The sequence below is a fragment of the Convolutriloba macropyga genome, chromosome 14 (assembly GCF_964194025.1).
Source record: "Convolutriloba macropyga chromosome 14, txConMacr16.3, whole genome shotgun sequence".
Taxonomy (NCBI): Eukaryota; Metazoa; Xenacoelomorpha; order Acoela; family Convolutidae; genus Convolutriloba; species Convolutriloba macropyga.
In genome coordinates, this window is record NC_134481.1 from 12,711,078 (window position 1) to 12,724,264 (window position 13,187).

The following is a 13,187-nucleotide window of genomic DNA, read 5'->3' on the forward strand; positions in this document are numbered from 1 at the left end:
TCGTCAGTAGCTAGCTGCGGCATAGGGAGGCTAGCTTTGGATTGATTGAGGGGGGAGGTGTTGAGCATTGGAGGGGCGTGATGCGCGCGGTTGGGGCAATCGTGCGAGTTTACGGGTGGAATGAGGTGAAAGAGGTCGAATGGTGGGGGGGGGGGGGGGGGGGGGGGTGGGTGTTAAAGAGGGTATGGGTAGATGTTTACACTCTAAGAACCCCCTTCAGGCCATGATTTTAAAACGCATTCGGCTAGTCACATACTTAGAGACTAGTGAGCCGAAAAAAGTCAAATGGTCAGACGGAGCCGACAAAAGTCAATTGGTCAAATGAAAAGTCGGTAGTACAGAAAATGTAAAAAACTTTGGTACAAACTTTGCTTGAGAGCAATTAATATACCCGGCAGATTGCCGGAAAATAGCCGCCGTTGATTCCAATAAGCATGATTGGGATTGAACGAATAGAATATATTGAAAAAAAAAAGATTTTTGTACAAAAATATTTTTTAAGTCCGATTTATTTTGATGGCATTTCGTAGTTGAACATACTTCTGTTTCTTAGAGAGAGGCTACAGGGGCTACTATCAACACCAATAAGCATTAGAGGTGGTAACTAAGACTTATAGGAACGACGTTGAAATAGCGGGCATTTAAAATTGGGCTTTATGGGTTTATCCCGTTTCTATTTCTGACTTCAATTTTTTATACCGACTCTGTTCATTTTGAATTGCTTTGCTTAGCAACTGATGTTCAAATTCACTTTTAGCAGAATGAGAGAAGAGAGAAACTAGCCTAGAGAAGTCAAAAAGATTTCACGCAAAATGTCGAAAAAGCGGCAAATGGTAAAGCGAAAACAAGTTTGACGAAGTAAAAAACATAGCAGGACAAGTCCTGACGTACAATTCAAAGAATTTTCATTGACTAAACAGAAAAACTAGACCTAGAATTGACTATGAGTGAATTCAGAAAAACATTTTAAGAAAATCAGAACAAAAAAATAAGAAAAAAAAACAGAAAATCAATATCAAAATGCCGAATGTGAACAAAAAAAACCCCTAGCGAGAAATGAAAATTTAATTCAAACAAAAAACTAGGCCTAGAATGAGCTGTGAATGGATTGGGAAAACCAGTTAGAAAAAAATCCGATCCAAAAAATCGAAAAAACAGTAAAAATCAGAGTGAAATTGCCACATGTGAACAAAAAACTGCTACCGAGAAACCGAATTTTTGTTCAAACACCGTTTTCTCACTCTACTTTCAAATTAGAGCGGAAAAAATTCACGCCGCAAAACCACTCGCTTTTTTGCTCCATTTCCTGTTTCGGCGTGACCAAAATCACTACTCCAATTTGACTTCAAAAATCATGAAAATGTGTGAACAGATCTTAAAAAAAAAAAACATAGCAGGACAAGTCCTGACGTACAATTCAAAGAATTTTCATTGACTAAACAGAAAAACTAGACCTAGAATGGACTATGAGTGAATTGAGAAAACCATTTTAAAAAAAATCAGAACAAAAAAAATAAGAAATAAACAGAAAATCAATGTCAAAATGCCGCATGTGAACAAAAAACCACTAGCGAGAATTGAAAATTTAATTCAAACAAAAAGCTAGGCCTAGAATGAGCAGTGAATGATCGGGAAAACCATTTAGAAAAAAATCCGATCCAAAAAATCGAAAAAACAGTAAAAATCAGAGTGAAATTGCCGCATGTGAACAAAAAACCACTACCGAGAAACCGAATTTTTGTTCAAACACCGTTTTCTCACTCTACTTTAAAATTAGAGCGAAAAAAATTCACGCCGCAAAACCACTCGCTTTTTCGCTCCATTTCCTGTTTCGGCGTGACCAAAATCACTACTCCAATTTGACTTCAAAAATCATGAAAATGTGTGAACAGATCTTAAAAAAAAAAAAAAGACAGCGCCCCAATACAATTCAAATTCTTTGAATTGTAAAAAGACAGCGCCCCAATACAATTCAAATTCTTTGAATTGTAAAAAAAATACGAGCGCAATAATAGCCGGCTGAGAAGATGAGGGCGGCTATTAAAAAGCAGGGAAAGTAGAGAAGCATCTCAACGTACAGGCTCAGAAGTAACAACTTATTAGCAGCTCTATTAGCATGCCTGGGAGCAGTATGTTAGTGGTAGTAGCAGTAGTATAGGCTTTTGGAGTCATCTGGCTTGATTTCCTTGTGCGGATTTCAGCTCCCGCAGGAGCAAAAAAATCGCCATGAAAGGTGTTGGGTTCGTTGTAGTACCTTAACAAATAGCCAAGATAAGGTTTTGTAAACAGCTTTTTTTCATTTTCGCATTTGCGAGGATTTTCGGGATGATTTTGTGTAGCTTTGGTGCCCGGATCCAGACAATTTAATTGGACTAGTTGAGACGTGTCGAGCGGAATTCCAGTCCAAAAGAACTCTGTTTGTCGCTTTGTGCGGTCGTTAGAGGGCTGTTCACTTCTGCTGCGTAAATTCTGTTTAAAAGAAAAAGAAGGTCATATAACTGCAGTTACATCGACAAAGGCAGGATGTTTAGAGGCACCGCTCTATTGTGTCCTCTGATCTTGTCCCGCAAATCCAGGCAATAGCTCTGTGTTGTATTCTTTTGAATGTTTCACATATCAGATCCGGAAGAATAACAGACATGGGATGCGAGGGTGATTAACAGGACTACTTCATAAATAATGCATGCGTTTAGTTCTCCAGATAACGTTGCTTTCGGAGAAGTATTATTTAGTAAACTGTTACTCGTTTTGCAATTGTTACTCGTTTTGTTACTCGTTTTGCAAGATTCTCACATCATCGGCGGTGGTGACTAATTACAATGTCAACATCTTTTTGAGTGCAAGCGAATTCTATAGTTGCTTTTTTTCCAGTCCTTTCTCGTCTTGAGTTTGGAGCAGAAAAAAATTGTTTTTGCTTTGTTTATTTCAATGTCATTTTCGGCGCTCCATTCATCAATTTTTGAAGCTATTCAACAGCTTGTACTCTGTTTTCAGTCAACACTTTGAAGTCAGCATGTCCCAAATATCCATCCGATGATGTCTTGTCTGGCAGACCATTGATGAACACAGCGGGCATTAGCGGCCCAATTATTGACCCATGTTGTACGCCTGAAGTACTGCTTAATCGCCTGAAATAGCTTTCCCTACTCTGACTTGTTGTTCAAAATCTGTTAAGCAACTGGCAAGTAGATGCAGTAGCTTGCCACCTACTCCCAATATATGGAGCTTCTGAATCAGTTTTTCATGCGACACTATCAAAAGCTCCGAAGGTCCACGTAAAGGGCGACGATTTCCCCTTTATAGATTAACAGCTGCAGTACAACTGATCTCTTTTCCCTGAAGCCGTATTGAGAACAATAAAGAGCCTTTTCAATCAAAAGATCTTGAATAGCACTCGGCTCTTTTCGAGGCGTTAACCAGAAGAGCGATTTGCCTGTAGCTGAGATGTCAGCGTTGTCATTATGTTTGTGAATTGGCTAATAATTCATGATTCCATTTTGGATAGCAACCCTTATGTAAACATTTTTGAAAAAATTGCTTAAGTAACTTGAAGAGTGTTGTTGAATTCTTGAAGGCAAAACTCCCGATTTCCTCTTGGCCGCAGGCTTTCTAAATGTTTTGGTCCTTCGTAACTTCTACATTTTTTTCGCTAATGTTTATATAGTTTAATACGGTTTTTGGATCTTTTCCCTTTCTTCACGTTGCCCTTCTTGGTTGAATACATTGAGAAAAATTTGTTGAAAAGTTCGTCGGAGTCTGTTTTCGCATGCTTTTTCGACTTCGCGCCGTCGAGGTTCATGTTAAGGTACATTTTAGTAGGTATGCTTTTGTTTTGTGCAGAGATTTCAGATATTTTGCAGATCTGACATTCTTCTGCTCCGCAATGCTTTTTCCATACAGCCTGATAAGTTTTTACCAAGTCTTCAATGTGCTTCTGTTTAATATATTTTGATCAAGAGCGAGAGCTTTCCATTTCTTCCATATTTTTGTTTCATGGTTCCAAAGAAATTGAGGCAGTGTCACGTTGAAGGCGTTACTCGTGGTGGGAGATTGTCCTCTGTCACTCGAGGAGTGAGATAATCTACAATTCTTTTTGTCCAGAAGTACCACTGTTTTACCAGCTCATCAGCATAACTATAACAGTAAGATTGGAAGGGATTCTCTCGTATGTGCAGGTTGAGTTTCTCCCAGTTTACTTTTTTAAAAGTTCTCATTCTCCCGGGTGGCGAGAAGCTTACTGGAAAGTCCCGATAGAGTTGTGTGGTAATCATTGTGGTCAGAGCAGTTTGTTGTTTATAGAAAACAGTTTTTGAGTTCCCATCTTTATGGAATCTTCAACAGTTTGTGATTTTCTGATAGAAGAATATTAAGATTTTTTCGGTCATTACATGGCAGGATTTGGTCGACACCAAACATTTCACTTTGTGTTAGGGCTAATGATTCATAATCGTCACCTTCAGACCTTGGAAGTTTATGTCACCCGTGAGGAGCTGATTTGTAGACTTTGATGTGGAGTTCTTTCAGTTGTTTGATGACTTCAGCGAACTCTTCAACTTAAATTAGGAAGGGACTATAGCTTATATGTTAGGATAGGAACGTAGCTTATGCTAGAATGAAACTTAATAATGCTCACAGATCAGACAGAAAAATTGCCGCGTTTTTATGTCGCTAATATGGCTAATTGATCAACTGGGTCATAAATAATTTTACATACAACGTTTCAACTAAGCTGTCCAATTGAGGTCGGAGTTATAGAGATAAATGTAAAGATAAGCGTACTGGGCACAAACATCTGGCTGAAAACGCCAAGGGTGACGCCCAAAAGCTCCAAAAGTCCGTTTTTTAACTTCTCAAATGGTCTGTTTTCGACTCCTAATTTACGCGATCTCGATATGTTTTGCCTAGTTCGGAGCTGGTAACTTTTTGATGATGATTCCTCCCGTTGCTTAATGGAAGACCACAATCAGATTTAAAAGAACTCAGACCTAAGTCAATCTGTTTGCTAGGTTGTCTCCACGCGCTCAATTTCATTTCATCCAAAAATTTGACGATTTAGCCATTGCGATTTTTTTCTCAGAAGAGACCCAAAAATAAAGAATCAGTCTGTTTTTCCAGTTATTCTCGTTGAAGAAATCCACTGGTCGTTTTATAGGAATAACTCGAGGGAGGTATTGTTGTTGGGGTTTCGCAGGTGCCCACTGGGATAAATAAATAGCAGTCGTCTTTGTTTGAAAACTTATATTCGTGTTTCTGCACAAATGACAGTCGCAGGACAGCTGCCACGTGCAGAATCTTGAATCTTAATTAAAAAATTTCCACACAAAAGTTGGCAATTGTTTTTAAGACCCATTGAACTTGTTATTCTGACGTATCTCGATTCACTAATAGTTTCGTTCGGTAGTAAAAATCCGTTCGTGCTTTTTCTGTTCGTCTTTTCGAAACTTTGAAGATTTCGTTCGACCTTCCTCTAGTGTAAGTTTGGGGGTAAGAGTTCTTTTTGTGGGTCCAATTGTTCATATTGTAAAGCAGACTATTCAGCAACAGGAACATTTCAAGGGGCAGGATGTTTAACAATCCTAATTGATTAACATAAGATGCCGCTTTGTTACCGGTTATCCATCTCACAGTCTTCTTCCGAAAGCGTATCAGCATGTTTGATTGCGTTATTGCCACACATGAAAAACCGTAAAGAAGAACAGGTAAAATTAGAAACTTGTAGAGGCCTAGCTTGGTGACTGTACTTACTCGAAAAGCAACAATTCTCTTGAGCATGTAGAACACTTTGCTTGCTTTCTTCAGTCTTCAATGTTAGTTCACCATGATAGCTTCCAAGTTAAGTGAACTCCTAGGTCCTTCAATCTTTCACATTTTTGGAGTATTGTTCTCATCAAGGTGAAATTGCGATCTTCCCTGAAAAATAGTTTTGCACATTTGTCCATCGCTAGTTCTATCTTAATTGTTCGGACCTAAGCTTCATTGGCATCTAAGTCATTCTGTGTTTCGTCGAAACTTCTACTGATCGTGAGAGTTTTTAGATCATCTGCAAATATAAACGGTTTAGCAAAGACAAGAGAGTCTGGCAAATTTTTTTTAAAGATACAGAACACGAGTGGTCCAAGCAATGAACCTTGTAGGACGTTCACTGTTTTGGAAGTAACGTTTTCGAAAAGCACAAAATTTTGGATTGCTCAAATAGTCTAGGCACCTCGAGCATGCCTCCACCCTCTCCTGTATCAGCAATTTTTTGGTTAAGTTTGAAGTGTGGGACTTTACAAAGGCTTTCGGGAAATCAGTATTAAAAGAAGTGAGTTCCAAATTGGGGACTTCATGGAGCGCCTCATGTATGTTTTTGAGACAAAATTGGTTTGGACAGATCTGTTCTTTACAAAACCGAGCTGATACATAGATGATTGCTGAAATGTTTGTAGAGAACTTCATCGCAGGGGTAGTTGTATGTCGCATGAGTAGGTAATATTGCTATAGTCGCGGCGATTTGATTACACATTGACGCAAATCTTCCTCCTTCTTCTTTAAATAGCATGCTCTTGACGAGAAACAACGATTGATTTTAGTTTCCTAACGGGATCCCAGCCATTAGAGTTCAATACCATCACGAAAATCTCATCACGCGTTAGCTAGATGCACACGCGTTAGCTAGATGCACACTTTTCAGTTGCTATATCAAGTGAGCAACTTTTATTCTTATATAAATCAGACCTGTTTGTCGTTTTGAAAATTCAGGTTAGATTCAGGTTAAGAAAAGTCAAAGAGCAGAACAGTTGGTAAATGCAAACTGCTGCGTAAATCGAAATCCAACCTAATTATTGATTGAAAATGCCTCAGCAGACTAAAGATGAATTGTGTTATGAGCTTTCAAGACCTACAAACACCATCGAGGACATGCGAAAACAGTTAAGAGGAAAAAAACGAAATCGTAAAAGAACAGCAGCATTTAATCGACAAAAAAGCTCAAACAATCTCAGAACAAAACAATGTTATTGAAAAACAAAAGCAGCAGATAGAATTGAAAGATAATGCAAACGCGTTCCAGTGTCGAATGATTGAACAATTCCAATCCGAAGTCGGATATTTACGGGACCAGAACAGTTCGCTATTGGAAAACTTAATGGGTCACAATATTCAAAATTCGACTAAATTTTTTGAGCCGTCGGAAACAAAATTTTTTTTCAAAATTTGTTAACAGAAACACTAACCATCTTATAATTTGAGACAGCAAATACAAAAAACTACGCAATTTGATATTTCTTATGATACTGGGATTCATTCTTATCCCTCTGCAACAATTATTGATTTGGGACAAAGAGTCGAACAGTATTCGTCAGAAGCAAAAATGACTCCAATCACTCATCTTTCATGCTGGTCATAATAGTATTGATAAGTGTTTCGGGGGTGGCCACAGCATCTCAATTATGCGAAACTCATACAAAACCAATTACAAAGTTGAAATCTCACTGAGTTCTACTTCTGAAATTCTGACAGTTAAAAATGACCATTATGGGCGTGAATCGAATAATAATGATTTGGAGTTAAATGGAACATTCAAATGAACAAAAGTAGAGATTTGTAAATTGAACATTACAACAACGGAAATATCTAAAGATGCTGTTCACTTAAATTTGTCTGCAGTACAAAAAATGACGAGAGTACTCGGAACTATTATCAACAGTATAATATTACTGTATACCAAAACATCGCACTGCGACAAATTCAGCGTTTTGAATCAATCCTATGATTGTGTGACTTAATGTTTTTTGTCAGCGAAACATGAGCATTTCCGAACTAAAAGTTTTTGATTTTTCACTTAGCACTTCAAACGAAAAATTCATATATTCGGTGACGTCACAACCAAAATCATGATCATTATAATGGGAAAATTAGGTTTCGCTTTTTTCGTTTTGTGAAAGTTTGCAGAATTGTTCTTTTTACACTTCATGCGCTTGCTACTAAGTGGTGATATTCATCCCGGGTCCCTCTTCTCACATTCGTGAATCGGAGAAGCTGATAGACATAGGTAAATAAGTTGTCTCATATAAAAATCTAAACAGTTGTCTCTTCAGTTCACGAAGTTTAAAAAACAAACTTGATTTTTTCACTGAATATTTGTCAAATGTAACTCCAAACCCAATAGTGATCCTAAATGAAACTTGGTTGAATGAAACAGATTTTTATCCAGAGAATTTTTTGAGTCCGAAACAAAATTTATTCAAAATCAAGGTCATCAAAGACAGGAGTAAGTAAAGGTGGGGGTGTTGCCATGTGGGTTCCTAGGGACATATCTTCAAAACAGCGAAATGATCTCAATGTACTCAATAAAAACTTTTTTGAGTCCTTATGGGTAGAAATATCAGGGCTATCGTAATTAAATATCCTAATTAATGGAAAATCATAATTAAAGCTTTGTATTGTCCAAATAAAAACTTGGGAAACTATTTCATTGAGACAATAACATCAGAAACTTCCTCGGCGTACTCAATCACTGGCGAAGTTTAATTTTTGGATATTATAATCTCAATTATTTCAACAACCGAATCCACTTCATTGGATGAATTTGCGAGTAATTCTTGACTTACTTTATCAAACACAGAAAAACCAACACAAGCCACTAGCCAAAGAGTAACACTAGTCAATCATGGGTTTTCCAGCGAAAAAAATTTAAGAGGTTCAGATTTTCCCCATCAGTTTAAAAGGATCACTTGATTGTTTTTTACACTCCCAATTTTTTGTTGAATTTAAAAATGGCAAGCAAAGTTTTATCGGTAGAAACAAAAGAAAGTTCGATGCAAATAAATTTTGTCTTGATCTTTCTGGTCAGGACTGGAGTAAATGATATCAATGTGAAGATGGAAATAGCATGTACAATGTTTTCATAAACTTTTTCAGTACGCCCCACTTAAAGTTATCAACCAGAAAGAAAAATTGCTGAGAAACCTTGGCCGACAAAAGAGCTGAGAAATCACGGAAGAACAGACTTTTTAATATCTGAAAAAAACACAACGGATAAAGCGCATACCAGTTTCAAATACAGAGAAATTTGGTTAATAGGCGTATGAAAACGGCCCAAAGCATAATTTGCTAACATTTTTCCAACGAATTACCAACAAGTAAAGAACAATGGCGTTTTATAAGGAAAAAAATTGGCACAGAAAGGGAGTGTCTCGTTAAAGACAAACTAGTCGATTGTGAAAGAGAAGTAGAACAACAACTTGATATTGCAGATTGTCTCAAGGGAAGTTTTAAAAATAAGGCATATACAAAGGACAAAAGTTAGGGAAAAGTTTTGCTTCAGAACAGTCACACTAAAGGAACTCTATGATACAATTGATTCAATGAAAACAATAAGTCTGCGGTTCCAGGCATCTATAAAGCTCGGGCAATCAAAGCAGCAAAATTGCAATCGGAACCCATGTGCAGTTTTTTAACACATGCATTAGTCAAAAAATTTTCCGAGAAAATTGGAAACTTGTTATCATTAGTCCGGTCTACAAGGAATGTAAAAGTTTGTGAGAACTATAGGCCTATCTCAATAACTCCAATGTTTGCAAAACTCTGTGAGCGTATGCTTCTCAATCAGGTTAACGAATTAATACAAAAAGAAAAATTTTTTAACGCTGTTTCACACTTGATCGAAGCATTACCAGAAAACTATGCTAACTTAAAAAATTTATTTACTGTTTTTATTTATCTAGCTAAAGCATTAAATTCAATATCGCGCGAAATTTTTCTCAAATAGGTTGAAGCGTACAGTTGTAAGAAAAATCAGTTGATTTAATTGCTTCATTTCTTAAAAACAGACAGCAGTGTGTTAAGATAAATGATGTTTACACAGAATGGTTGGCAACACATCATGGTGTTCCACAGGGAACAGTTTTAGTGCCACTAATTTTTCTTGTCTACATTGATGATTTTCGAGAAAACGTACAAGGCAAGTTTCCATTTCAGCAGAAACAATGTCGCTGAACTGGAAAAACGTGTTTCTGAAATACTGGAGAAAACAGAATTATCTAAAGCAAAACATATTAACCTTGAATACCGGCAAAATTGAACTTCTTTGCGTCTCCAAAGAGAATGAAAATTTTGATTCAATAGTTTTCGGGGACAAAAAATTAAGCCAGAAACTCACTCCAGATACTTGCGTATAATGATTGATTCTAAGTTAAACTGCCAGGTACAACTCAACGAAGTCCTATCAAATATGGCCACAGCGATTAGATCCAGATACCTTTTACGCTCTCAGTTACCTCTGAAAGCACGATTGATGCTATTCAAATCCCTAGTACTTTCTCATTTAAATTTCAGTGCTCTACTTTTCAGAACTTGATTTTTCTCTGCAATGCAACGAATCTCTTAGTAAAATCTGACAATTTGCCAGCAGAACTTTTAATAAGCCAGATGAGAGTTTCAAAACTTAGGAATGATATTTCATTACTGAAATAATACGGCTGGGAAATTTTTTCTGAGTGGTAATGTCTTAAAGAGAAAAAAAAACAGAACTGAACAGCTCATTCTCCTAAGGTCGAGCAGTTGACCATTACAAAAAGCATCCAAAAATGGAATACTTCCGCGTGAGGTGCGGATTATCAAATCACACTCAGTTTAAACGCATGTTAAAACAGCATCTGCTCCAACAATTTAAGGTAAAGGAACGTTGGAAAGGAACGTCGGTGGCTTCGAAAGTTATTTTTACCTTTAAAAAACGGAAGAAATAATTTTGATTTTTAACATTGTACTAATTTTGTATTTAACATTAGTAGTGAGAAAAGGGGGGTCTGTCGCACACTTTTAGACACATTCCACCTAACCCGTTTAGCCCCAAAATTCCGCCCCCGCCGGGATTTGAACCTACGCCTCCGAATTTTTTTTCTTTGAGCTAGTGGTCGTAACCACTGCGCCAATTTCGAGTGTGCGGGCGCGGTTTCGAATCCCTCACGGAGCTGGGTTTTGGTGGAAATGTGTCTAAAAGTGTGCGACAGACCCCCCCCCATTTCTCACTACTAACATTTCAAACTTGCAAAATTTAACCCCTGGGTTATATTTTCAATTCTCTTGTTTAAAAAAGATTTTTCCGATTCAGATATAATTAGCTGCTTTCTGACCTCACGGGAAGAAAACGATAAGGGACTCGGAACATTGTACTAATTTTGTATATAACATTAGTAGTGAGAAAAGGGGGGTCTGTCGCACACTTTTAGACACATTCCACCTAACCCGTTTAGCCCCATAATTCCACCGCCGCCGGGATTTGAACCTACGCCTCCGAATTTTTTTTTCTTTGAGCTAGAGGTCGTAACCAGTGCGCCAATTTCGAGATTGTGCGGGCGCGGGTTCGAATCCCTCACGGAGCTGGGTTTTGGTGGAAATGTGTCTAAAAGTGTGCTGACAGCCCCCCCCCCCCCCCCCCATTTCTCACTACTAACATTTCAAACTTGTAAAATTTAACCCCTTGGTTATATTTTCTATTCTCTTGTTTAAAAAAGATTTTTCCGATTCAGATATAATTAGCTGCTTTCTGACCTCACGGGAAGATAACGATAAGGGATTCGGAACCTGAAATGACCGTTGTATTCGGTAGAGCGATTTTCAGCAGCAGGAGAGGCAGGCAGAACGCAAAGTATAATTCGATATTCTAAGAACACCATTTTTTTTCATTAACTGTTCGAAAACTGAGCTCCGTGCCATTAATAATTCCAACTCATTGTTTTTTTTGTAATGACATGTAGATTATGTCTCCCAGAACCTCTGAATACAGTAAGTATAAACCTATTATAAGTGCTATTAATAATCAACACCCTCATTCCAGCACTTGGAAAAAATGAAAACAAATAATGCAGCTTTTTACCAAAAATTTTTTTGAATTTGTAACTGTCATCCCACACGTGTCCACTTTTAGGAAACAGAGAATAGCTGCATGCTGTTTTTTCACCACCTCCTCTCCATCCAGAAGCCGGGGGATATGATATCGTAGTTTGAGAGCCAGAATCGCATTTTCTTTGTCCAGGAGGCAAATACTTTCCGTCTTTTCTCAATCCCCGACCCCTACCGGGCATGTTTTTATTAAATCTGAAAATAGAAAGTTAAATGGATTAAGTAGAGCCTGATTAACACACTAATATAACCGACTAACGTCGGGCGAATTGCTCTCAAACGATTGGCGAGCGGTTGGCTTCGGTAGTACCCAGCTGGGTCTCAGCGATGCTAGCGTTGGGGAAGGGGGTGTGGTGGGATATGAGCTGAGTAAGCGGGGATTGGGAAGGCTAGAGACGAGAGGGGAGAACAATCCGTTAAATAGAGGAGGGTAGTCTGGGGGAGTTAGGAATGAGGAGGGTGTGACTTCATAATTTTTTCTTTAAAAAAGGTCACGACTAGATATCAGAGAGGAGGTCAAGCGGGTGCCCCGGTGCTGGAGGGACAAGCAAGTTTTGAGGCAGATGCAATTCAGCAATATGAGATTGCTGAATTGCATATGCTATGGAGGTAGCAACGAGGATCCATACGAGGAAGTGATCAAGGTGGCAGGTTACTGAGGGGTAAACTTGAAAGGGGACGACATCAGTGTATGTTATCGGCTCCCTTCCAGAAATGGGGGTAAGCCACCTTTGATTGCTCGTTTTGTTCGAACAGAGAACAGAACTGATGCGGAACAAGAAAAACATTAAATCTCAATAAGCAAAAATTTATCTCAATGATGATGTGACACCATTGCGTTCAAGAATACTGTTTTCTTTGCGCAGAGATCCTGCCATCAAATCTGCTCAATCGGTGAATGAATAGCTCATTGTAAATGATGCAAATGATTAAAAACAGTGCTAAACATATTGTATAAATTTCAAAGATCGTATCCCAAAGTCGTCGAACGTGTTTTAAACCAGGCAATCCTTTTCAGTAAGGGACCCTTCTCCCTCTTCTCAAAATAATCATCTTATTGATAGCTATAGTAATTTTACTTTGACAAATCATACTATATTTCATGTCAACATTCGGTCTATAAATAAACATTTGGAGGAACTTGAATATCATGTCACTAAAAACTTTAAATATACTATCATGTGTCTCACGGAGACCAGTTTGGAGGACGCATCGAAATCAACTGACTTCAAAATCGATATTAACACGTTTTTCAACCGTAATCACGTAAGCAAACATAAGAGCACTGTTAAAACATCGCTCTA

At 37.9% G+C, this 13,187-nt stretch overlaps 1 protein-coding gene across 2 annotated transcripts in view; it reads right to left on the reverse strand.

The window, feature by feature from the left end:
• LOC142353616 (uncharacterized) overlaps positions 1-12,272 on the reverse strand; it is a 30,873-nt gene extending 18,601 nt beyond the window's left edge. The window contains exon 1 of one of the 2 annotated variants that reach the window (XM_075405900.1): positions 11,858-12,272. In XM_075405900.1, the coding sequence (XP_075262015.1) occupies positions 11,858-12,065 (208 nt within the window). In that variant the 5' untranslated portion in view covers positions 12,066-12,272. The remainder of the gene's footprint in view (positions 1-11,857) is intronic. The other variant, XM_075405901.1, reaches the window with a different exon arrangement.
• Positions 12,273-13,187: the final 915 nt, after the last annotated feature.